General features: G+C 45.4%; 1 protein-coding gene across 3 annotated transcripts in view; it reads right to left on the reverse strand.

The window, feature by feature from the left end:
- Window positions 1-2,014: 2,014 nt before the first annotated feature.
- Window positions 2,015-27,500, reverse strand: part of zswim5 (zinc finger, SWIM-type containing 5) — a 132,026-nt gene continuing 106,540 nt past the window's right edge. Inside the window, exons 9-17 of one of the 3 annotated variants that reach the window (XR_009804788.1) lie at window positions 27,397-27,500; window positions 22,731-22,882; window positions 20,760-20,862; window positions 20,546-20,681; window positions 20,239-20,396; window positions 16,403-16,566; window positions 15,328-15,409; window positions 7,433-9,853; window positions 2,015-7,381 (exon numbers count right to left, since the gene is read on the reverse strand). The exon at window positions 27,397-27,500 is cut by the window's right edge and continues 34 nt beyond it. Coding sequence is in view for 1 of the 3 variants with exons in the window: in XM_061890699.1 (XP_061746683.1) it covers window positions 8,991-9,853; window positions 15,328-15,409; window positions 16,403-16,566; window positions 20,239-20,396; window positions 20,546-20,681; window positions 20,760-20,862; window positions 22,731-22,882; window positions 27,397-27,500 (1,762 nt within the window). In the remaining 2 variants the exon portion in view is untranslated. Of the gene's footprint in view, window positions 9,854-15,327; window positions 15,410-16,402; window positions 16,567-20,238; window positions 20,397-20,545; window positions 20,682-20,759; window positions 20,863-22,730; window positions 22,883-27,396 lie in introns of all 3 variants that reach the window. The other 2 variants (XR_009804789.1, XM_061890699.1) reach the window with 2 other exon arrangements.

Below are 27,500 nucleotides of genomic sequence, written 5' to 3' on the forward strand. Positions count from 1 at the left end.
AGAAGACACTTTAAGAGGAGCTCTGCAAGGCCTGTGGAGGTGGAGAAGACACTTTAAGAGGAGGCGTGTGGAGGTGGAGAAGACACTTGAAGAGGAGCTCTGCAAGGCCTGTGGAGGTGGAGAAGACACTTTAAGAGGAGGCGTGTGGAGGTGGAGAAGACACTTTAAGAGGAGCTCTGCAAGGCCTGTGGAGGTGGAGAAGACACTTTAAGAGGAGCTTTGCAAGGCCTGTGGAGGTGGAGAAGACACTTTAAGAGGAGCTGTGCAAGGCCTGTGGAGGTGGAGAAGACACTTTGGGAGGAGCTCTGCAAGGCCTGTGGAGGTGGAGAAGACACTTGAAGAGGAGCTCTGCAAGGCGTGTGGAGGTGGAGAAGACACTTGAAGAGGAGGTGTGTGGAGGTGGAGAAGACACTTGAAGAGGAGCTCTGCAAGGCGTGTAGAGGTGGAGAAGACACTTTAAGAGGAGGCGTGTGGAGGTTGAGAAGACACTTTAAGAGCTCTGCAAGGCGTGTGGAGGTGGAGAAGACACTTGAAGAGGAGGCGTGTGGAGGTTGAGAAGACACTTTAAGAGGAGCTCTGCAAGGCCTGTGGAGGTGGAGAAGACACTTTAAGAGGAGGCATGTGGAGGTGGAGAAGACAATGCGATGTGTTGTCACAGAAGAGATTTACACACAACATGATTTAATCCCCAATAGTGCTTTCTCTCTCTCTCTCAGCACATAAGCTGATTTGTTGCAATCTGCTTGTTGTTGTTGTTGTTGTTGCACCACGACTCATCATCATCGTTTTTGTTGTGTATGTATATATTTATACATGTATATATGTTTGTTTATATATATGTGTGTGTGTATATATATATATATATATATATATATATATATATATATATATATATATATATATATATATATATATATATGTATATATGTATATACAAACCCTGTTTCCATATGAGTTGGGAAATTGTGTTAGATGTAAATATAAACAGAATACAATGATTTGCAAATCCTTTTCAAGCCATATTCAGTTGAATATGCTACAAAGACAACATATTTGATGTTCAAACTGATAAACTTTATTTTTTTGTATATAATATTTAACTTAGAATTTGCCAATGTAGTTGGGAAAGGGCATGTTCACCACTGTGTTACATCACCTTTTCTTTTAACAACACTCAATAAACATTTGGGAACTGAGGAAACTAATTGTTGAAGCTTTGAAAGTGGAATTCTTTCCCATTCTTGTTTTAGGTAGACCTTCAGTCCTTCAACAGTCCGGGGTCTCCGCTGTCCTATTTTACGCTTCACACATTTTCCATGGGAGACAGGTCTGGACTGCAGGCGGGCCAGGAAAGTACCCGCATTCTTTCTTTTACAAAGCCAGGCTGTTGTAACACGTGCTGAATGTGGCTTGGCATTGTCTTGCTGAAATAAGCAGGGGCGTCCTTGAAAAATACGGCGTATGTACCTTTCAGCATTAATGGTGCCTTCACAGATGTGTAAGTTACCCATGCCTTGGGCACTAATGCACCCCCATACCATCACACATGCTGGCTTTTGAATTTTGCGTGGATAACAATCTGGATGGTTCACTTCCCCTTTGGTCTGGATGACACCATGTCGAATATTTCCAAAAACAATTTGAAATGTGGACTCGTCAGACCACAGAACACTTTTCCACTTTGCATCAGTCCATCTTAGATGATGTCGGGCCCAGAGAAGCCGGAGGCGTTTCTGGATGTTGTTGATAAATGGCTTTCGCTTGGCATAGAAGAGCTTTAAATTGCACTTACAGATGTAGCGACCAACTGTAATTAGTGACAGTGGTTTCCTGAAGTGTTCCTGAGCCCATGTGGTGATATCCTTTAGAGATTGATGTCGGTTTTTGAGATTCATACGTGTATATATACATATGAATCTGTTTGTGTATATATATGTGTATATGTAGGTAGACATTCATGTATGTGTATGGTTCAGGATCTAAATGGTGTTCCAAAGACTAGATAGGTCTCACATGACGTGTTTCACACTTTTATTTATAGAAAAGGACTGAGTTCCAACACAAATCAATATAAAATGGTAGTAGCGTTACATAAATAGTCATCAATTCTGGCTTTATAGACAGTAGCTCAACAACTTGCACCAAAAAAAAAAAAAAGGACAAATAAAAAAAAAAAAAAAAAGATGTCAACTATGATACTTCTGCGGCAACAAATACTGGAAATATCTTTTTTTTTTATTTAGTCATCAGTAGCACAAACGTTCAAAATTCCCTCGAGTTGGAAAAGAAAAGCCAAACAAACACGCTTGTACGCCAAGAAGGAAGGAAGGAAAGCAGGAAGACGGCAAAATAAGAGGGAGGAAGCGGAAAGACTTCCTGTTGGAGCGCCGCCACACGCCTCAGTCACGGTTCCCAAAAAGTACGTTTCCACCTAAAAAGGCTGACGAAAGTCCTCTTATTAGTTCCCACGGTCTGGACAAGACACTGAAGGCTGATTGGACAAAGAAATACGTCGACATGGCGTCAAGAAAGGCATTTTTGTTTTTCCTTCTCCCAGCTGCAAAGCATGCTGGGACTCTGGCCCCTCCCCCTTTCCCTCCCTAGTGGTTGGCTCTGGCGCTTCCAAAAGTGGGTTTCTGCATAGTCGGGTTGAGGACAGACGCTGTGAGTCCAGAGCTAGTAAAAGGTAGCAAAAAAAGAAGAGAAAAGTCCACAGGAGCACCTGAGAAATGTTCAAGTACACAAACCAAAACAAAAAAACACTCGTCATAAATAATTATCATTTTACAATTTTCTCAATCGACGCTGGAATATTTACAATATTTTATTTAAATGCTGCTCCTTTTTTTGTGTGTTTCCTTTAAGCCATGTCCCTGAGAACTAAGGATAGCCTCGTTTGATGTCTTCCGAGAAGAAAAACTCATCCAAACGGCGCGGGTCAACAACACCCGGGTCCACGTTTGCGCCAGGCAGGGACGTCGGAGAGGTATTTGTGTCACGTGACTTCAGTCCCAGGAGCAAAGGAACAGGAACTAGGAAGCCATTTTTTTTTTTTATGTACAAGAAGCGACTGCCTGACCAATGCCAGAAAATACTAGTCTTTCGTACTTGGGACCTCGGAGAAGGGAAGCATCAGTCATGTCTTTCACATTCACACTCAATCTGGACTGTAGTGTAGGGTAGGACCTCCAGTTCACCTACTGCCTTTTTACGTGTGTGTGTGTGTGTGTGTGTGTGTGTGTGTGTGTGATAGATGATGTTGGAGTCACTAAGGAGGACAACTGTGGTGAGTGCAAGGCTCCTAATATTTCTGACAACAACAGAGGTACTACTGTACTTTTTGTTTTGTTTAATGCTTTTACAAATGTATTTAGCTTCTTACTGAGTGCAGGGGTGTCCTAACTTTGTTTGTTTTGGGTCGTATCAGTAAATCCTGCGCACACTTCCACGTGCAATTCATAGTCACTAACCTGCATTAGTCACAATGTCCACAAGATGGCGACAAAGGTGCAGCAATGATCCTGTCAGATAGGTGCAATGAAGTTCTTTAATAAACGTAGTTTGGACACCCCCGCCCTAGGGGCTCGGTCCTAGTCCATGTGTGCGGATCCCCCGCCCTAGTGACTCAGATGCTTGGTCCTAGTCCGTGTGTGTGTGGACACCCCCGCCCTAGTGGCTCGGACGCTTGGTTCTAGTCCGTGTGTGTGTGGACACCCCCGCCCTAGTGGCTCGGACGGTTGGTTCTAGTCCGTGTGTGTGTGCGGACACCCCCGCCCTAGTGGCTCGGTCTTAGTTCATGTGTGCGGATCCCCCGCCCTAGTGGCTCAGATGCTTGGTCCTAGTCCGTGTGTGTGTGGACACCCCCGCCCTAGTTGCTCGAACACTTGGTCCTAGTCCGTGTGTGTGTGGACACCCCCGCCCTAGTGGCTCGGATGCTTGGTCCTAGTCCGTGTGTGTGTGGACACCCCCGCCCTAGTTGCTCGAACACTTGGTCCTAGTCCGTGTGTGTGTGGACACCCCCGCCCTAGTTGCTCGAACACTTGGTCCTAGTCCGTGTGTGTGTGGACACCCCCGCCCTAGTGGCTCGGACGGTTGGTTCTAGTCCATGTGTGTGTGCGGACACCCCCGCCCTAGTGGCTCGGTCTTAGTTCATGTGTGCGGATCCCCCGCCCTAGTGGCTCAGATGCTTGGTCCTAGTCCGTGTGTGTGTGGACACCCCCGCCCTAGTTGCTCGGACGCTTGGTTCTAGTCCGTGTGTGTGTGGACACCCCCGCCCTAGTGGCTCGGACGGTTGGTTCTAGTCCGTGTGTGTGTGCGGACACCCCCGCCCTAGTGGCTCGGTCTTAGTTCATGTGTGCGGATCCCCCGCCCTAGTGGCTCAGATGCTTGGTCCTAGTCCGTGTGTGTGTGGACACCCCCGCCCTAGTTGCTCGAACACTTGGTCCTAGTCCGTGTGTGTGTGGACACCCCCGCCCTAGTGGCTCGGATGCTTGGTCCTAGTCCGTGTGTGTGTGGACACCCCCGCCCTAGTTGCTCGAACACTTGGTCCTAGTCCGTGTGTGTGTGGACACCCCCGCCCTAGTTGCTCGAACACTTGGTCCTAGTCCGTGTGTGTGTGGACACCCCCGCCCTAGTGGCTCGGACGGTTGGTTCTAGTCCATGTGTGTGTGCGGACACCCCCGCCCTAGTGGCTCGGTCTTAGTTCATGTGTGCGGATCCCCCGCCCTAGTGGCTCAGATGCTTGGTCCTAGTCCGTGTGTGTGTGGACACCCCCGCCCTAGTTGCTCGGACGCTTGGTTCTAGTCCGTGTGTGTGTGGACACCCCCGCCCTAGTGGCTCGGACGGTTGGTTCTAGTCCGTGTGTGTGTGCGGACACCCCCGCCCTAGTGGCTCGGTCTTAGTTCATGTGTGCGGATCCCCCGCCCTAGTGGCTCAGATGCTTGGTCCTAGTCCGTGTGTGTGTGGACACCCCCGCCCTAGTTGCTCGAACACTTGGTCCTAGTCCGTGTGTGTGTGGACACCCCCGCCCTAGTGGCTCGGATGCTTGGTCCTAGTCCGTGTGTGTGTGGACACCCCCGCCCTAGTTGCTCGAACACTTGGTCCTAGTCCGTGTGTGTGTGGACACCCCCGCCCTAGTTGCTCGAACACTTGGTCCTAGTCCGTGTGTGTGCGGACACGCTCCCCCTAGTGGAACGGACACTCAGTCTTAGTCCGTGTGTGTGCGGATCCCCTCGCCCTAGTGGGACGGACACTCGGTCTTAGTCCGTGTGTATGCGGATCCCCCGCCCTAGTGGCTCGGACGCTCGTTCCTAGTCCGTGTGTATGTGGACACCCCTGCCCTAGTGGAACGGACACTCGGTCTTAGTCCGTGTGTGTGCAGACACCCCCGCCCTAGTGGCTCAGATGCTTGGTCCTAGTCCGTGTGTGTGCGGACCCCCTCGCCCTAGTGGCTCGGACACTCGGTCCTAGTCCGTGTGTGTGCGGACACTCTCCCTCTAGTGGAACGGACACTCGGTCTTAGTCCGTGTGTGTGCGGACACCTTGCCCTAGTGGCTCGGATGCTTGGTCCTAGTTCGTGTGTGTGCGGACACCTTGCCCTAGTGGCTCGGATGCTTGGTCCTAGTCCGTGTGTGTGTGGACACACCCGCCCTAGTGGCTCAGATACCTGGTCCTAGTCTGTGTGTGTGCGGACACTTTCCCCCTAGTGGAACGGACACTCGGTCTTAGTCCGTGTGTGTGCGGACACCTCGCCCTAGTGGCTCGGATGCTTGGTCCTAGTCCGTGCGTATGTGGATACCACCGCCCTAGTGGCTCGGACGCTCGGTCCTAGTCCGTGTGTGCGGATCCCCGCCCTAGTGGCTCAGATGATTGGTCCTAGTCCTTGTGTGTAGACACCTTCACTCCCTAGTGGTTTAGACGCTCGGTCCTAGTCCGTGTGTATGGACTCCCCCGCCCTAGTGGCTCAGAAGCTCGGTCCTAGTCCGTGTGTGTAGACACCTTCCCTCCCTAGTGGTTTAAACGCTCGGTTCTAGTCCGTGTGTGTGGACACCCCCGCTCTAGTGGCTCGGATGCTCAGTCCTAGTCGGTGTGTGTGTGGACACCACCGCCCTAGTGGCTCGGACACTCGGTCCTAGTCCGTGAGTGTGCGGACACCACCGCCCTAGTGGCTCAGGTGCTTGGTCCTAGTCCATGTGTGTGCGGACACCTCGCCCTAGTGGCTCGGACACTCGGTCCTAGTCCGTGTGTGTGCGCACACCACCGCCCTAGTGGCTCGGATGCTTGGTCCTAGTCCGTGTGTGTGTGGACACCCCCGCCCTAGTGGCTCGGATGCTTGGTCCTAGTCCGTGTGTGTGTGGACACCCCCGCCCTAGTTGCTCGAACACTTGGTCCTAGTCCGTGTGTGTGTGGACACCCCCGCCCTAGTTGCTCGAACACTTGGTCCTAGTCCGTGTGTGTGTGGACACCCCCGCCCTAGTGGCTCGGACGGTTGGTTCTAGTCCATGTGTGTGTGCGGACACCCCCGCCCTAGTGGCTCGGTCTTAGTTCATGTGTGCGGATCCCCCGCCCTAGTGGCTCAGATGCTTGGTCCTAGTCCGTGTGTGTGTGGACACCCCCGCCCTAGTTGCTCGGACGCTTGGTTCTAGTCCGTGTGTGTGTGGACACCCCCGCCCTAGTGGCTCGGACGGTTGGTTCTAGTCCGTGTGTGTGTGCGGACACCCCCGCCCTAGTGGCTCGGTCTTAGTTCATGTGTGCGGATCCCCCGCCCTAGTGGCTCAGATGCTTGGTCCTAGTCCGTGTGTGTGTGGACACCCCCGCCCTAGTTGCTCGAACACTTGGTCCTAGTCCGTGTGTGTGTGGACACCCCCGCCCTAGTGGCTCGGATGCTTGGTCCTAGTCCGTGTGTGTGTGGACACCCCCGCCCTAGTTGCTCGAACACTTGGTCCTAGTCCGTGTGTGTGTGGACACCCCCGCCCTAGTTGCTCGAACACTTGGTCCTAGTCCGTGTGTGTGCGGACACGCTCCCCCTAGTGGAACGGACACTCAGTCTTAGTCCGTGTGTGTGCGGATCCCCTCGCCCTAGTGGGACGGACACTCGGTCTTAGTCCGTGTGTATGCGGATCCCCCGCCCTAGTGGCTCGGACGCTCGTTCCTAGTCCGTGTGTATGTGGACACCCCTGCCCTAGTGGAACGGACACTCGGTCTTAGTCCGTGTGTGTGCAGACACCCCCGCCCTAGTGGCTCAGATGCTTGGTCCTAGTCCGTGTGTGTGCGGACCCCCTCGCCCTAGTGGCTCGGACACTCGGTCCTAGTCCGTGTGTGTGCGGACACTCTCCCTCTAGTGGAACGGACACTCGGTCTTAGTCCGTGTGTGTGCGGACACCTTGCCCTAGTGGCTCGGATGCTTGGTCCTAGTTCGTGTGTGTGCGGACACCTTGCCCTAGTGGCTCGGATGCTTGGTCCTAGTCCGTGTGTGTGTGGACACACCCGCCCTAGTGGCTCAGATACCTGGTCCTAGTCTGTGTGTGTGCGGACACTTTCCCCCTAGTGGAACGGACACTCGGTCTTAGTCCGTGTGTGTGCGGACACCTCGCCCTAGTGGCTCGGATGCTTGGTCCTAGTCCGTGCGTATGTGGATACCACCGCCCTAGTGGCTCGGACGCTCGGTCCTAGTCCGTGTGTGCGGATCCCCGCCCTAGTGGCTCAGATGATTGGTCCTAGTCCTTGTGTGTAGACACCTTCACTCCCTAGTGGTTTAGACGCTCGGTCCTAGTCCGTGTGTATGGACTCCCCCGCCCTAGTGGCTCAGAAGCTCGGTCCTAGTCCGTGTGTGTAGACACCTTCCCTCCCTAGTGGTTTAAACGCTCGGTTCTAGTCCGTGTGTGTGGACACCCCCGCTCTAGTGGCTCGGATGCTCAGTCCTAGTCGGTGTGTGTGTGGACACCACCGCCCTAGTGGCTCGGACACTCGGTCCTAGTCCGTGAGTGTGCGGACACCACCGCCCTAGTGGCTCAGGTGCTTGGTCCTAGTCCATGTGTGTGCGGACACCTCGCCCTAGTGGCTCGGACACTCGGTCCTAGTCCGTGTGTGTGCGCACACCACCGCCCTAGTGGCTCGGATGCTTGGTCCTAGTCCGTGTGTGTGTGGACACCACCGCCCTAGTGGCTTGGACGCTCGGTCCTAGTCCGTGTGTGTGCGGACACCCCTGCCCTAGTGGCTCAGATGCTCAGTCCTAGTCCGTGTGTGCGGATCCCCGCCCTAGTGGCTCAGATGCTTGGTCCTAGTCTGTCTGTGTTTGGACACCCCTGCCTTAGTGACTCAGAAGCTCGGTCCTAGTCTGTGTGTGTGGACACCTTCCCGCCCTAGTACCTAAGACGCTCTGTTTTAGTCCGTGTGTGTGGACCCCCTCGCCCTAGTGGCTCAGCTGCTCGGTCCTAGTCCGTGTGTGTGGACTGTGGCTTACATTTCAGGAGGTGTGACCCAGCAACCAAAGGACTTTATTTAGGAATGTGAAAGAGGAAGTCTGGCTATGGAAAGAGCTGACGCCACTGACGGTTGCTGACAAGGACCACGCAGGACTCCGAGCAACTCCCAGACCTGAACGGTGAGGTAATGGTCAATCTCCCCCCAAAACTGGCCTCCGGAGCTGGTCTGATCTTTGGACTTTGTCAACGCACGTGCTCGGTCGGGTCTTGTGTTGCCCTGAATGAACCGAGAGGCCCTAAAGCTGACAAGTACAGTCGGACCCAGGCACACGTCCGTCTTTTTTTGGACTCTGCGGTTTTTCCTATTGCCTGCCACACAAAAGCTAGTTTTCACAATCTCCTGGTGAGTTTTTCCCCCCTCACGTGACATTCGTTGCTCGGAGGGATCTTGGACATCCGGAGCTTCCTGGTTCACATTCAAAACCCAAACAAAATGGCTCAACTGAAGAAGTAGAAAGAAAAAAAGTCTTGAATAGCGCGGAGCCACTTCCTGAAAGTGGTCCCGGGTCAACCGAAGCGCTCCCGGACCAGCATCATGAGTTTCTTCTTGCCCTTGTAGATCTGCTTCAGGTTGTCTATGAACTGGGCGAACTGGATGTGGCCGTCCTGGGCCAGCAGGAAAGTCTCCCGGGCTTTGCTGAGGAACTCGATGAACTCGCCGTAGTGCCTGGGACTGATGTGGGTCAGCCGAGAGTGCGTGGTGTTGATGTACGCCGAGATGGTGGCGTCCAGCAGCTGCCGGAGCGGCGCCTTGTCCGTCGACATCAGCTTGCCGGAGTTGCGCCGGCCGGGGATGCCGGCCAGCCCCGGCGCCGTCATGGTGCACCGGCGCAGGATGTCCGACAAGACCGTGGCGCAGTGGACGCTCTTCACCACCAGGGGGATGATGGCGGCCAGCTCGTTCTTGCCCAGGGAGTGGCTGAGCGCGCAGGCCCACAGGACGTCGTTGATGGCCGGGTGCGTGTCCTGGTTGTAGGCCAGGTTCAGGTGGGTCATGGCCAGGGAGGCCAGCTTGAAGGAACGCAGCGGGTAGCCCCGGTGCTCCATGTAGCGGGCGATGGTGAAGAGCTGCGAGTACGTCATGCCGGTGGACGCGGCGTCGATCACGATCTGGTAGGCCGTCTCGAAGGCGATGTGGTCCTTCTCGCAGAGCGTGAGCGCCGACAGGGCGCAGTTCTGCGGGTCCTTCATTGCGCATTGCAGCGCCAGCGTCCGGGCGCAGCTGGCCAGCTCCTCCCGCTGGGGGTAGTCCAGGCTGAGGCGCAGGATGGTGTTGTGGGACATGACGGTGGCCGCCACGATGCTGGTGGCCTCGGTGGGCGTGAAGAGCGTGTACCAGCCCTGCAGGATGCTCACCAGCGCCCGGAGACCTGGGGACCGCAGGAAATAGGTGAGTACCGCCTCCTCCTAGGCCTTGCTTTATAAAACCCTGCGGCTAGTTGCTGGATTTTTCATAGCCAACGGTCAAAATGTACTTCCTGTGTCGTGCCTTGAACCGGAAGTAGTGTTTCTGCTCAAATTTTGGAGTTTTTACAATATAACTAAAACAATTCTTACGATAAAAAAATGTACTTCCTATTTCATGCCTTGAACCGGAAGTAGTGTTTCTGCTCCCAAAAAATTATTTCCTGTGTCGGGCCTTGAACCGGAAGTAGTGTTTCTGCTAAAAAGCAACGTTTGGGAATTTCACAATATACCTAAAACAATTCATACTATAAAAAATGTACTTCCTGTGTCGTGCCTTGAACCGGAAGTAGTTTTTCTGCTCAAAAGAAACGTTTGGGAGTTTTACTATATAACTAAAACAATTCTTTCTATAAAAAATGTACTTCTGGTGTCGTGCCATGAACCGGAAGTAGTTTTTCTGCTCAAATTTTGGAGTTTTTACAATATAACAAACAGTTCTTACGATAAAAAATGTACTTCCTATTTCATGCCTTGAACCGGAAGTAGTGTTTCTGCTCCCAAAAATGTTTTGCCTGTGTCGTGCCTTGAACCGGAAGTAGTGTTTATGCTCAAAAGCAACGTTTGGGAGTTTTATAATATAACTAAAACAATTCTTACTATAAAAAATGTACTTCCTGTGTCGTGCCTTGAACTGGAAGTAGTGTTTCTGCTCAAATTTTGGAGTTTTTACAACTAAAACAATTCTTACGATAAAAAAATGTACTTCCTATTTCATGGCTTTGAACCGAAAGTAGTGTTTCTGCTCAAAAAGATGTTTTTCCTGTGTCGTGCCTTGAACCGGAAGTAGTGTTTCTGCTCAAAAGCAACGTTTGGGAGTTTTACAATATAAGTAAAACAATTCTTACTATAAAAAATGTACTTCCGGTGTCGTGCCTTGAACCAGAAGTAATGTTTCTGCTCAAATTTTGGAGTTTTTACAACATAAACAATTCTTACGATAAAAAATGTACTTCCTATTTCATGGCTTTGAACCGAAAGTAGTGTTTCTGCTCAAAAAAATGTACTTCCTGTGTCGTGCCTTGAACCGGCAGTAGTGTTTCTGCACAAATTTTGGAGTTTTTACAATATAACTAAAACAATTCATATGATAAAAAATGTACTTCCTGTGTCATGCCTTGAACCGGAAGTAGTGTTTCTGCTCAAATTTTGGAGTTTTTACAATATAACTAAAACAATTCTTACTATAAAAAATGTACTTCCTGTGTCGTGCCTTGAACCGGGAGTAGTGTTTCTGCTCAAATTTTGGAGTTTTTACAATATAACTAAAACAATTCTTACGATAAAAAATGTACTTCCTATTTCATGGCTTTGAACCGAAAGTAGTGTTTCTGCTCAAAAAAATGTTTTTCCTGTGTCGTGCCTTGAACCGGAAGTAGTGTTTCTGCTCAAAAGCAACGTTTGGGAGTTTTACAATATAACTAAAACAATTCTTACTATAAAAAATGTACTTCCTGTGTCGTGCCTTGAACCGGTAGTAGTATTTATGTTCAAATTTTGGAGTTTTTACAATATAACTAAAGCAATTCGTACTATAAAAAATGTACCTCCTGTGGCATGACTTGAACCGGAAGTAGTGTTTCTGCTCAAAAGCAACGTTTGGGAATTTTACAATATGACTAAAACAATTCTTACTATAAAAAATGTACTTCCTGTGTCGTGCCTTGAACCGGAAGTAGTGTTTCTGCTCAAATGTTGGAGTTTTTACAACATAACAAACAATTCTTACGATAAAAAATGTACTTCCTATTTAATGGCTTTGAACCGAAAGTAGTGTTTCTGCTCAAAAAAATGTTTTTCCTGTGTCGTGCCTTGAACCGGAAGTAGTGTTTCTACTCAAAAGCAACGTTTGGGAGTTTTACAATATAACTAAAACAATTCTTACTATAAAAAATGTACTTCCTGTGTCGTGCCTTGAACCGGTAGTAGTGTTTATGTTCAAATTTTGGAGTTTTTACAATATAACTAAAGCAATTCGTACGATAAAAAAATTACCTCCTGTGGCGTGACTTGAACCGGAAGTAGTGTTTCTGCTCAACAGCAACGTTTGGGAGTTTTACAATATAACTAAAACAATTCTTACTATAAAAAATGTACTTGCGGTGTCGTTACTTGAACCGGAAGTAGTGTTTCTGCTCAAATTTTGGAGTTTTTACAATATAACTAAAACAATTCTTACTATAAAAATGTACTTCTGGTGTCGTTACTTGAACCGGAAGTAGTGTTCCTGCTCAAGTTTTTGAGTTTTTACAATATAACTAAAACAATTCGTGCTATAAAAAATTCACCTCCGGTGGCGTGACTTGAACCGGAAGTAGTGTTTCTGCTCAAAAGCAACGTTTGGGAGTTTTACAATATAACTAAAACAATTCATACTATAAAAAATGTACTTCCTGTGTCGTGCCTTGAACCGGAAGTAGTTTTTCTGCTCAAATTTTGAAGTTTTTACAATATAACTAAAACAATTCTTACTATAAAAAATGTACTTCCTGTGTCGTGCCTTGAACTGGAAGTAGTGTTTCTGCGCAAAAAGAAACATTTGGGAGTTTTATACTATAAGTAAAACAATTCTTTCTATAAAAAATGTACTTCTGGTGTCGTGCCATGAACCGGAAGTAGTTTTTCTGCTCAAATTTTGGAGTTTTTACAATATAACAAACAGTTCTTACGATAAAAAATGTACTTCCTATTTCATGCCTTGAACCGGAAGTAGTGTTTCTGCTCCAAAACAATTATTTCCTGTGTCGTGCCTTGAACCGGAAGTAGTGTTTCTGCTCAAAAGAAAGATTTGGGAGTTTTATGATACAACTAAAACAATTCTTTCTATAAAAAATGTACTTCTGGTGTCGTGCCTTGAACTGGAAGTAGTGTTTCTGCTCAAAAAAATGTACTCCCTGTTTCATGCCTTGAAGCGGAAGTAGTGTTTCTGCTCAAAAAGCAACGTTTGGGAGTTTTCCAATATAACTAAAACAATTCTTCCTATGAAAAATGTATTTCCTGTGTCGTGCCTTGAACCGGAAGTAGTTTTTCTGCGCAAAAAGCTACATTTGGGAGTTTTCTAATACAACTAAAACAATTGTTTTTATAAAAAATTTACTTCCGGTGTCGTGCCTTGAACCGGAAGTAGTGTTTCTGCTCAAATTTTTGAATTTTTAAAATATAACTGAAACAATTCTTACTATAAAAAATGTACTTCCTATTTCATATCTTGAACCGGAAGTAGTGTTTATGCTCAAATTTTAGAGTTTTTACAATATACTTAAAACAATCCGTATTATAAAAAATGTACCTCCTGTGGCATGACTTGAACCGGAAGTAGTGTTTCTGCTAAAAAGCAACGTTTGGGAGTTTTACAATATAACTAAAACAATTCTTACTATAAAAAATGTACTTCCTATTTCATGCCTGGAACCGGAAGTAGTGTTTCTGCTCAAATTTTGGAGTTTTTACAATATAACTAAAACAATTCGTGCTATAAAAAATTCACCTCCGGTGGCGTTACTTGAACCGGAAGTAGTGTTTCTGCACAAATTTTGGAGTTTTTACAATATAACTAAAACAATTCATGCTATAAAAAATTCACCTCCGGTGGCGTTACTTGAACCGGAAGTAGTGTTTCTGCTCAAAAGCAACGTTTGGGAGTTTTACAATATAACTAAAACAATTCTTACTATCAAAAATTTACTTCCGGTGTTGTTACTTGAACCGGAAGTAGTGTTTCTGCTCAAATTTTGGAGTTTTTACAATATAACTAAAACAATTCGTATTATAAGAAAATGTTCCTCATGTGGCGTGACTTGAACCGGAAGTAGTGTTTCAGCTCAAAAGCAATGTTTGGGAGTTTTACAAAATAACAAACAATTCATACTATAAAAAATGTACTTCCTTTGTCGTGCCTTGAACCGGCAGTAGTGTTTCTGCTCAAATTTTGGAGTTTTTACAGTATAACTAAAACAATTCGTACTATAAAAAATGTACCTCCTGTGGCGTGACTTGAACCGGAAGTAGTGTTTCTGCTCAAAAGCAACGTTTGGGAGTTTTACAATATAACTAAAACAATTCTTACTATAAAAAATGTACTTCCTGTGTCGGGCCTTGAACCGGCAGTAGTGTTTCTGCACAAATTTTGGAGTTTTTACAATATAACTAAAACAATTCATATGATAAAAAATGTACTTCCTGTGTCATGCCTTGAACCAGAAGTAGTTTTTCTGCTCAAATTTTTTTTTTTTCCTGTGTCGTGCCTTGAACCGGAAGTAGTCTTTCTGCCTCGCCTCATTAGCATTAGCTAATATGCTATCACATGCGTTGTAAACTCACAACAGCATTCTTTCTGTATTGATTCAGTATCGTAAATTCACCAAAACGTCACCGTGGAGTTAGAGTCTGTTTAGCTGATAGGAGAGCTAGCTTCTGTTTTGTTTTTTACTGCCTTGTTGGAAAACAATGTACGTAAATATACATTTACTAAATATTTCCGTGTAAATAACTAACTTCACAATGTGTGTATATGTATATATATATATATATATATATTTTTTTTTTCTCCCCATAAAATCTAGTGGGTGTGGCTTATACACTGGTGGCTGTATAGTCTGGCAAATATAGTAACTGACTGACTAACATTGTACGTGCTATTGTAATATAATAGAGCTAGCGACGTTAGCATCAGCTGACGTGCTAACACGTTTACGGGAGTCTTTGTTAGTATTATTAACTTACAACGGCATTCTCTTTGTATTGTTTACGTTTCGTAAAGTCACCAAAACGTCACCGTGGAGTTATCGAGTGTGTTTAGCTAATTTTATAGTTAGCTCGCGCAGCTAGCGGGTCCATTATCCATGACTTCTGTTTTCTATGATCAGCCGTTTTACTGCCTTGTGGGGACAATAAGTGTTACTGTTGGAGTGGGTCCAAGACGAGGACTTCTGTTTTGTTTGATCAGCCGTTTTACTGCCCTGTCACAGACATCGTTTAGAAACAATTAATGTACCTACATAAACATTTACAAATATCACAAAGTATACAAATGTGTCTTATAGTTGGGTGTGGCTAGTACTTCCTACTTCCTGTTTCCTACAGCGGTGTCAGATTGGGAAACTTCTGACTGTGATATTTTATTTTGCTAATCTCCTATTTGAGAGAAAGTACTTCCTGTTAGGACAGAAATAGAGCAAGTCAGTACTGTAATGGACAGTGTTTCATGTTTAGAGGCTCTAATGGTCTTTAGAAGCATATTTAAAAGGTTGTAAACAGCTTTTAAGCCATGAAAATATTTGATTTATTAATTAAAAAAATAATACTATTAAGCAGAAATCCATTTATCGCTCCCAATTGACGGCACATTTGACTGCTCTTCAGGGGCTTTGGTCCAACATACCGACTTCAGTGGCACAGGTGACCAACCAGCGGACCATCTCTCTCCTCCTCCAGTTCAGAGTGGACAATGTCATCCTCATCACCTGCGAGACCACATCAGGACAATGTAGGACATGTGAGACCACATCACATCACATACATATATACATATATATATATATATATATATGTATATATATATATATATATATATATATATATATATATATATATATATATATATATATATATATGTATATATATATATATATATATATATGTATATATATATATATATATATATATATATATACATATATATATATATATATATATATATATATGTATATATGTATATATATATATATATATATATATATATGTATATATATATATACACATATATACATACATATACATACATATATATATATATACACACATACATACATGTGTATATATATGTATATATGTATGTATATATGTATATATACATATACACATACATATATATATATACATACATACATATATATATACATATATATATATATTTATATATATATATATATATATACATAAAACAACAAAAACATATGAGCTAAAAAGCTAACATGCTAACAGCGCAATGCCAACATGCTAACAATAGCATGCTTGAAATCAGCATCAGCAAAATACCGTGACACTGGAAGTGTATACCTAAAAAAAAAAAAAAAAAAAAAAAAAAGCTAACGATATAATATTAGCATGTTAAAATGCTAACTGTAAAAAAAACAACATAAAATACTTTAGACGTGGGTACCTGAACAAACATGTTTCATTGCTAGGATGCTAATGCTAGCATGCATTAACCACCAACGCATGACTACAACATTAGCTTAAAAATAACCACAGTACTAGCATTAGCATGCTAACGTGTGTCACATGCAAAATTAACTAAAAAGCAATAATGCTAATATTACAGGTTGTGTTAGTTGTGATTTTGTGTTGATTTGTCCTGTGTATTGCATTATTTTTGCACCATGACTAGGGGTGGTTGTCTGGATTTGGTCATATAAGTTAACGCTGTGTTTACTTGCATGCACACACACACAAACCTGCAGGCCCAGCTCCAGGGCCACATTGAGCAGGGTGATGTCAGCGGGACTGTCTGCGGGTGTTGCTATCTTGAAGGCGTCCTGGGCCAGCTTGTAGATGAGGGAGGAGGAGTGGATGTTCTTCTGGATGGCCTCCAGCACCGTCCTCAGTCTCAGCATGTCTCCTGCACAGTTAGTGATCAGGACTAACTACTTGCTACACAAATGTCTCCTGCACAGTTAGTAATCAGGACTAACTACTTGCTACACAAATGTCTCCTGCACAGTTAGTGATCAGGACTAACTACTTGCTACACAAATGTCTCCTGCATAGTTAGTGATCAGGACTAACTACTTGCTACACAAATGTCTCTTGCACAGTTAGTGATCAGGACTAACTACTTGCTACACAAATGTCTCCTGCACAGTTAGTAATCAGGACAAACTACTTGCTACACAAATGTCTCCTGCATAGTTAGTGATCAGGACTAATTATTTGCTACACAAATGTCTCCTGCACAGTTAGTGATCAGGACTAACTACTTGCTACACAAATGTCTCCTGCATAGTTAGTGATCAGGATTAACTACTTGCTACACAAATGTCTCCTGCACAGTTAGTAATCAGGACTAACTACTTGCTACACAAATATCTCCTGCAGAATTAGTGATCAGGACTAATTACTTGCTACAAAAATGTCTCCTGCACAGTTAGTAATCAGGACTAACTACTTGCTACACAAATGTCTCCTGCACAGTTAGTGATCAGGACTAACTACTTGCTACACAAATGTCTCCTGCACAGTTAGTAATCAGGACTAACTACTTGCTACACAAATGTCTCCCTCACAGTTAGTGATCAGGACTAACTACTTGCTACACAAATGTCTCCTGCACAGTTAGTAATCAGGACTAACTACTTGCTACACAAACGTCTCCTGCACACAGTTAGTGATCAGGACTAACTACTTGCTACACAAATGTCTCCTGCACATTTAGTGATCAGGACTAACTACTTGCTACACAAATGTCTCCTGCACACAGTTAGTGATCAGGACTAACTACTTGCTACACAAATGTCTCCTGCACAGTTAGTGATCCGGACTAACTACTTGCTACACAAATGTCTCCTGCACAGTTAGTAATCAGGACTAACTACCTGCTACACAAATGTCCCCTGCACAGTTAGTGATCAGGACTAACTACTTGCTAAACAAATGTCTCCTGCACAGTTAGTGATCAGGACTAACTACTTGCTACACAAATGTCTCCTGCATAGTTAGTGATCAGGACTAACTACTTGCTACACAAATGTCTCCTGCACAGTTAGTAATCAGGACTAACTACTTGCTACACAAATATCTCCTGCAGAATTAGTGATCAGGACTAATTACTTGCTACAAAAATGTCTCCTGCACAGTTAGTAATCAGGACTAACTACTTGCTACACAAATGTCTCCTGCACAGTTAGTGATCAGGACTAACTACTTGCTACACAAATGTCTCCTGCACAGTTAGTAATCAGGACTAACTACTTGCTACACAAATATCTCCTGCAGAATTAGTGATCAGGACTAATTACTTGCTACAAAAATGTCTCCTGCACAGTTAGTAAGCAGGACTAACTACTTGCTACACAAATGTCTCCTGCACAGTTAGTGATCAGGACTAACTACTTGCTACACAAATGTCTCCTGCACAGTTAGTGATCAGGACTAACTACTTGCTACACAAATGTCTCCCTCACAGTTAGTGATCAGGACTAACTACTTGCTACACAAATGTCTCCTGCACAGTTAGTAATCAGGACTAACTACTTGCTACACAAATGTCTCCCTCACAGTTAGTGATCAGGACTAACTACTTGCTACACAAATGTCTCCTGCACAGTTAGTGATCAGGACTAACTACTTGCTACACAAATGTCTCCTGCACATTTAGTGATCAGGACTAACTACTTGCTACACAAATGTCTCCTGCACACAGTTAGTGATCAGGACTAACTACTTGCTACACAAATGTCTCCTGCACAGTTAGTGATCCAGACTAACTACTTGCTACACAAATGTCTCCTGCACAGTTAGTAATCAGGACTAACTACCTGCTACACAAATGTCCCCTGCACAGTTAGTGATCAGGACTAACTACTTGCTAAACAAATGTCTCCTGCACAGTTAGTGATCAGGACTAACTACTTGCTACACAAATGTCTCCTGCACAGTTAGTGATCAGGACTAACTACCTGCTACACAAATATCTCCTGCAGAATTAGTGATCAGGACTAACTACTTGCTACACAAATGTCTCCTGCACAGTTAGTAATCAGGACTAACTACTTGCTACACAAATATCTCCTGCAGAATTAGTGATCAGGACTAACTACTTGCTACAAAAATGTCTCCTGCACAGTTAGTAATCAGGACTAACTACTTGCTACACAAATGTCTCCTGCACAGTTAGTGATCAGGACTAACTACTTGCTACACAAATGTCTCCTGCACAGTTAGTGATCAGGACTAACTACTTGCTACACAAATGTCTCCTGCACAGTTAGTGATCAGGACTAACTACTTGCTACACAAATGTCTCCTGCACAGTTAGTAATCAGGACTAACTACTTGCTACACAAATGTCTCCCTCACAGTTAGTGATCAGGACTAACTACTTGCTACACAAATGTCTCCTGCACAGTTAGTGATCAGGACTAACTACTTGCTACACAAATGTCTCCAGCACAGTTAGTGATCAGGACTAAATACTTGCTACACAAATGTCTCCTGCACAGTTAGTGATCAGGACTAACTACTTGCTACACAAATGTCTCCTGCACAGTTAGTGATCAGGACTAACTACTTGCTACACAAATGTCTCCAGCACAGTTAGTGATCAGGACTAACTACTTGCTACACAAATGTCTCCTGCACAGTTAGTGATCAGGACTAACTACTTGCTACACAAATGTCTCCTGCACAGTTAGTGATCAGGACTAACTACTTGCTACACAAATATCTCCTGCACAGTTATTGATCAGGACTAACTACTTGCTACACAAATGTCTCCTGCACAGTTAGTAATCAGGACTAACTACCCGCTACACAAATGTCTCCTGCACAGTTAGTGATCAGGACTAACTACTTGCTACACAAATGTCTCCTGCACAGTTAGTGATCAGGACTAACTACTTGCTACACAAATGTCTCCTGCACAGTTAGTGATCAGGACTAACTACTCGCTACACAAATGTCTCCTGCACAGTTAGTAATCAGGACTAACTACTGGCTACACAAACGTCTCCTGCACAGTTAGTAATCAGGACTAACTACTCGCTACAAAAATTTCTCCTGCACAGTTAGTAATCAGGACTAACTACTTGCTACACAAATGTCTCCTGCACAGTTAGTGATCAGGACTAACTACTTGCTACACAAATGTCTCCTGCACAGTTAGTGATCAGGACTAACTACTCGCTACAAAAATTTCTCCTGCACAGTTAGTAATCAGGACTAACTACTTGCTACACAAATGTCTCCTGCACAGTTAGTGATCAGGACTAACTACTTGCTACACAAATGTCTCTTGCACAGTTAGTGATCAGGACTAACTACTTGCTACACAAATGTCTCCTGCACAGTTAGTGATCAGGACTAACTACTTGCTACACAAATGTCTCCTGCACAGTTAGTGATCAGGACTAACTACTTGCTACACAAATGTCTCCTGCACAGTTATTGATCAGGACTAACTACTTGCTACACAAATATCTCCTGCAGAATTAGTGATCAGGACTAACTACTTGCTACACAAATGTCTCTTGCACAGTTAGTGATCAGGACTAACTACTCGCTACACCCGACTGACCTTTAGCCGCGGTTAGCATGGTGGATGCTAGCTCGCACTGCTGGGACTCCAGGTGTCCCAGAGTGAACCAGCGGGGGTAGCGACTGGGAACTATGGAGATGGCGTGGTGGGCGTGGCCCGCGTCCCCTGAGCCCACCGACGACTCCAGGACCGGCAGCCTGGAGAGAATGCACAGGGTGACAAAACCACTCTTAGTTCTCAAACACGATGCTAGATTGTGTCAACTGTCTTCTAGGTTCCCCTTATAAGCTGAGCTCTTATTTTGAAGGGGCCAAGAGCGGAGTTTCCTGCTAACTGGCAGACTGACCTCATGGCGCGCAGAGCCAGCTTGTAGGCCAGGTCGGTGTCATGCGGCAGCAGAGCCGAGAACAGGTACTTGGCGAAGGTGTGCATGGGGACACTCTCTCGGTGGACCACCTCCCCCAGGCCACTGAAGGGTCCCGCTGTCAAGTCACACAACTTCTTTAGTCCCCCGACACACCAGACCCGGTCTAAGTCCCGGTCTAGGATCACTGCGGTACCTTCTAGAAGTTGGAGGGCCTGCTTCCTCAGGGTCTGCACCAGCAGCTCGTCCAGTTCTAGCTCCTGCAGCTTTGACACTATTTGCTCCTCGTTGCGACAAACCTAGGACACAACCCGGTCTTGGTTAGACAACAAACCTAGGACACAACCTGGTCTAGGACTGGTTACACAACAAACCTAGGACACAACCTGGTCTTGATTACACAACAAACCTAGGACACAACCTGGTCTAGGACTGGCTACACAACAAACCTAGGACACAACCTGGTCTTGGATACACAGCAAACCTAGGACACTACCTGGTCTTGGATACACAGCAAACCTAAAAAAATACGTGGTCTTGGTTACACAACAAACCTAGGACACAACCTGGTCTTGGATACACAGCAAACCTAAGACACTACCTGGTCTTGGTTACACAACAAACCTAGGACACAACCTTGTCTCAGTTACACAACAAACCTAGGACACTACCTGGTCTTGGTTACACAACAAACCTAGGACACAACCTGGTCTTGGTTACACAACAAACCTAGGACACAACCTGGTCTAATACTGGTTACACATCAAACCTTGGACACAACCTGGTCTTGGTTAAACAACAAACCTAGGACAGAACCTGGGCTTGGTTACAGGACAAACCTAGGACACAACCTGGTCTTGATTACACAACAAACCTAGGACACAACCTGGTTTTGGTTACACAACAAACCTAGGACACCACCTGGTCTTGATTACACAACAAACCTAGGACACTAACTGGTCTTGATTACACAACAAACCTAGGACACTAACTGGTCTTGATTACACAACAAACCTAGGACACAACCTGGTCTTGGTTACACAACAAACCTAGGACACAACCTGGTCTTGGTTACACAACAAACCTAGGACACAACCTGGTCTTGATTACACAACAAACCTAGGACACAACCTGGTCTTGATTACACAACAAACCTAGGACACTAACTGGTCTTGATTACACAACAAACCTAGGACACTAACTGGTCTTGGTTACACAACAAACCTAGGACACAACCTGGTCTTGGTTACACAACAAACCTAGGACACAACCTGGTCTTGGTTACACAACAAACCTAGGACACTAACTGGTCTTGGTTACACAATAAACCCAAGATGCAACCTGGTCTTGGTTACACAACAAACCTAGGACACAACTTGGTCTTGGTTACACAACAAACCTAGGACACAACCTGGTCTTGGTTACACAACAAACCTAGGACACAACCTGGTCTTGATTACACAACAAACCTAGGACACAACCTGGTCTTGGTTACACAACAAACCCAGGACACAACCTTGTCTTGGTTACACAATAAACCCAAGATGCAACCTGGTCTTGGTTACACAACAAACCTAGGACACAACCTTGTCTTGGTTACACAACAAACCTAGGACACAACCTGGTCTTGGTTACACAACAAACCTAGGACACAACATTGGTCTTGGTTACATGACAAACCTAGTACACAACAAACCTAGTACACAACAAACCTGGGACACAACTTGGTCTTGGTTACACAACAAACTTAGGACACAACATTGGTCTTGGTTACATGACAAACCTAGTACACAACAAACCTAGTACACAACAAACCTAGGAGACAACCTGGTCTTGGTTACACAACAAACCTGGGACACAACCTGGTCTTGGTTACACAACAAACCTAGGACACAACCAGGTCTTGGTTACACATCAAACCTGGGACACAACCTTGTCTTGGTTACACAACAAACCTAGGACACAACCTGGTCTTGGTTACACAACAAACCTAGGACACAACCTGGTCTTGGTTACACATCAAACCTGGGACACAACCTTGTCTTGGTTACACAACAAACCTAGGACACAACCTGGTCTTGGTTACACAACAAACCTAGGACACAACCTGGTCTTGGTTACACAACAAACCTAGGACACAAACTGGTCTGGGACTGATGGAACACACCTTGTCCTGGGCGTAAAGACCCTCTGGCATGATCCTCTGTTGGCCCATCCCCATCAGAGTGACCTCCAGGGCCAGGGTCAGGTAAGACTCCAGTCCATCAGGACTCCCCCAGACTGGAACATGCTGGTAGACTGGACTTCTGGCCTCACCGTCTGGTGGAAACAGAAGTTCTACTAGGTCAATAGTTGCTAGAAAGAAGGCAGTTAGTGTGATTACTAGAACGACTCAAAGAGGTTTCCTCAAACACGTGGACTATAATCAAGTACCACAGAGTCAACTAGAATATAGAGAACATCCCTCTGACCAACGGTGGCCAAGAAGTTTTTGGCAGATAAAACTGAACACGTTTGACTTACTACCATTTCTTCATAACTTTGGGTCAAGGTTCACGCAGAGCACACAATGTCCTGAACATAAACCCTGACCAAAGGTTTGGTGGCCTGACTATAGTGGTGGGAGGCACACGCACGCACGCACGCACGCACGCACGCACGCACGCACGCACGCACGCACGCACGCACGCACGCACGCACGCACGCACGCACGCACGCACGCACGCACGCACGCACGCACGCACGCACGCACGCACGCACGCACGCACGCACGCACACAGTTCAGACAAAACAAGGACCCGCTTGTTTTTTCTTTAGCAAAGACGCTCTTCTACCACGAGGTATTATTGTGTGCTAAGATAAGTCTCATTAAGTCATCCTTTCAGGTCTGTTTACAAACACTGTGGCTATTGTAGACAGTGGGGATTGTTGTTATGCATTCTAAATCCTAAATGAAGGCTAGGAAGAGGTGGCTAACAGGGAAAGTAATCAGAATCAGGATCAGACATACTTTATTAATCCCTGAGGGGAAATTAAAATTTTCAGCACAATCCCATTCAAGATCAGACAAACATTACAGGGAAACAGAACAGGATCAAACATTACAGGGAGACAGAACAGGAGCAAACATTACAGGGAGACAGGACAGGATCAAACATTACAGGGAGACAGAACATGATCAAACATTACAGGGAGACAAAACCGGATCAAACATTACAGGGAGAGACAGAACAGGATCAAACATTACAGGGAGACAAAACCGGATCAAACATTACAGGGAGAAACATAACAGGATCAAATATTACAGGGAGACAGAACAGGATCAAACATTACAGGGAGACAGAACAGGATCAAACATTACAGGGAGACAGAACCGGATCAAACATTACAGGGAGACAGAACAGGATCAAACATTACAGGGAGAGACAGAACAGGATCAAACATTACAGGGAGGGACAGAACAGGATCAGACATTACAGGAAGACAGAACAGGATCAAACATTACAGGGAGACAGAACAGGATCAAACATTACAGGGAGAAACAGAACAGGATCAAACATTACAGGGAGACGGAACAGGATCAAACATTACAGGGAGAGACAGAACAGGATCAAACATAAAAGGGAGACACAACAGGATCAAACATTACAGGGAGACAGAACAGGATCAAACATTACAGGGAGAGACGGAACAGGATCAAACATTACAGGGAGAGACAGAACAGGATCAAACATTACAGGGAGAGATAGAACAGGATCAAACATTACAGGGAGACAGAACAGGATCAAACATTACAGGGAGACAGAACAGGGTCAAACATTACAGGGAGACAGAACAGGGTCAAACATTACAGGGAGACAGAACAGGATCAAACATTACAGGGAGACAGAACAGGATCAAACATTACAGGGAGACACAACAGGATCAAACAATACAGGGAGACAGAACAGGATCAAACATTACAGGGAGACAGAACAGGGTCAAACATTACAGGGAGACAGAACAGGATCAAACATTACAGGGACAGACAGAACAGGATCAAACATTACAGGGAGAGACAGAACAGGATCAAACATTACAGGGAGACAGAACAGGATCAAACATTACAGGGAGACAGAACAGGATCAGACATTACAGAGAGACAGAACAGGATCAAATATTACAGGGAGACAGAACAGGAGCAAACATTACAGGGAGAGACAGAACAGGATCAAACATTACAGGGAGACAGAACAGGATCAAACATTACAGGGAGACAGAAGAGGATCCAACATTACAGGGAGACGGAACAGGATCAAACATTACAGGGAGACAGAACAGGATCAAACATTACAGGGAGAGACAGAACAGGATCAAACATTACAGGGAGGCGGAACAGGATCAGACATTACAGGGAGACGGAACAGGATCAAACATTACAGGGAGACGGAACAGGATCAAACATTACAGGGAGACAGAACAGGATCAAACATTACAGGGAGAGACAGAACAGGATCAAACATTACAGGGAGACAGAACAGGATCAAACATTACAGGGAGACAGAACAGGATCAAACATTATAGGGAGACAGAACAGGATCAAACATTACAGGGAGACAAAACAGGATCAAACATTATAGGGAAACAGAACCGGATCAAACATTACAGGGAGACACAACAGGATCAAACATTACAGGGAGACACAACAGGATCAAACATTACAGGGAGACAGAACAGGATCAAACATTACAGGGAGACAGAACCGGATCAAACATTACAGGGAGACAGAACCGGATCAAACATTACAGGGAGACAGAACCGGATCAATAATTACAGGGAGACAGAACAGGATCAAACATTACAGGGAGACAGAACAAGATCAAACATTACAGGGAGACAGAACAGGATCAAACATTACAGGGAGACAGAACAGGATCAAACATTACAGGGAGACAGAACAGGATCAAACATTACAGGGAGAGACAGAACAGGATCAAACATTACAGGGAGACAGAACAGGATCAAACATTACAGGGAGACAGAACAGGATCAAACATTACAGGGAGACAGAACAGGATCAAACATTACAGGGAGAGACAGAACAGGATCAAACATTACAGGGAGACAGAACAGGATCAAACATTACAGGGAGACAGAACAGGATCAAACATTACAGGGAGACCGAACAGGATCAAACATTACAGGGAGACAGAACAGGATCAAACATTACAGGGAGAAACAGAACAGGATCAAACATTACAGGGAGACAGAACAGGATCAAACATTACAGGGAGAGACAGAACAGGATCAAACATTACAGGGAGAGACAGAACAGGATCAAACATTACAGGGAGAGACAGAACAGGATCAAACATTACAGGGAGACAGAACAGGATCAAACATTACAGGGAGAGACAGAACAGGATCAAACATTACAGGGAGACAGAACAGGATCAAATATTACAGGGAGACAGAACAGGATCGCTGACGGGTCTGCCAGCTTCCGGCGCCCCTTACAAAAAAGGTGAGATACAGATAAACAAGTGGGGGGAATGGGAGGAAAAAATGTAAATAAAATAAAAAAATGGAGAGGGGGTCCAGACTGAGGCCAAGGGAAAAAAAGCAACTCATAGCCATAGCACACATCCCTGTTCCATGTTTGTAAGAAGGAAACATCAAAGAAAACAAAGGACATTAAAGACATGGGGTCAGTAATGGTAATGGGGTAAAGTCATGGGGGTCTGATCTATTTTGCCTATAAAACCCTCTAGAAAAACCTCCCAAAATCTCCACCTGTGACAATATGGCCTGGATCCTGGTCACCATCCCCTTGTGCAGAATAATACAAGGAACTAAACCACAAGACTAGTGCAGCTCTGAGTGCACGCGAAGCATAAGGGAAGCGATGCAAAACACAAGACAAAACTAAAAAAGCTACGAACGCAACGGAACGCTAGCGGTAGGCAACGGAGTAAGCGTTCACGAAGACCAGCTGAACCGAAGTAGACTCGATTGCGAACTGGGAACAGGAAGTGAACACTACAAAATAAGTGCACCGGACAAAGCGAGGAAGAATCCAACACAACGGAAACAAGTCATGACACCATGACTGTTGTGTATGCTAGCTCGAAGTGTGCATGTCAGGTAGCTTCATAATGCTACTTTGGGATAAAAAAAAAAAACAACCCAGAACGTTATATTTTTGAGCCTGAATATAAGGAGGATGAGCTACCAGTTTAAAAACAACAAATAAAACAAACACCGGCTGTACAAAAACTGGGACGCAGACTGGTGGGATGTTTATATCTTTCAGCACAATTATTGTGTTTTTCAGCCTCAATGGCAAATTCATCTTAATCCTCGCTCCTTGTTGGGAGAAACTAAACATCTTGTCGTGTCCATCCATCCATCCATTTTCTACCGCTTATTCCCTATCTCAGCTATAATCGGGCGGAAGGCGGGGTACACCCTGGACAAGCCGCCACCTCATCGCAGGGCTCTTGTCACGTCTTCCGAGCTAACTCTCCAAGTATAAGTTGAATTTCAAAGTTGACCAACAATGCGGTTTTTTGGTCACAACCTTCAAATCGTAGAATCTGGCTTTAACTTTCACCAACTCTGAGGCAATGCGGCCGCTCAGCATTACTTATCTCCGTGTACTAAAAGTAGTTCCTCTGCGTTAGCTCTTTCAACAGCGCTAATATGTATGCGGGTCACAGCGTGTACAGTCATGGACTATTTAGCTACATTGTTAGCCACCTCTTGCTAGAGTTTTTTTGCGATTTAGAATAGAAAAACCGTGCGTTCTTGTCCAACATGCAGTTGTATGAAATAAATAAAGACCCCCGGTCTACCTCCGGTGTCCATGGTGCTGTCGTCGTCCACGCGGCACGTTTCCGTCAGGGTGGCAAAGAGGCAGCCGATGGGGTCCAGGGGGTGTCCCACCCAGCCCTCCAGG

The sequence above is a fragment of the Nerophis ophidion genome, linkage group LG28 (genome assembly GCF_033978795.1).
Source record: "Nerophis ophidion isolate RoL-2023_Sa linkage group LG28, RoL_Noph_v1.0, whole genome shotgun sequence".
Classification (NCBI taxonomy): domain Eukaryota; kingdom Metazoa; phylum Chordata; class Actinopteri; order Syngnathiformes; family Syngnathidae; genus Nerophis; species Nerophis ophidion.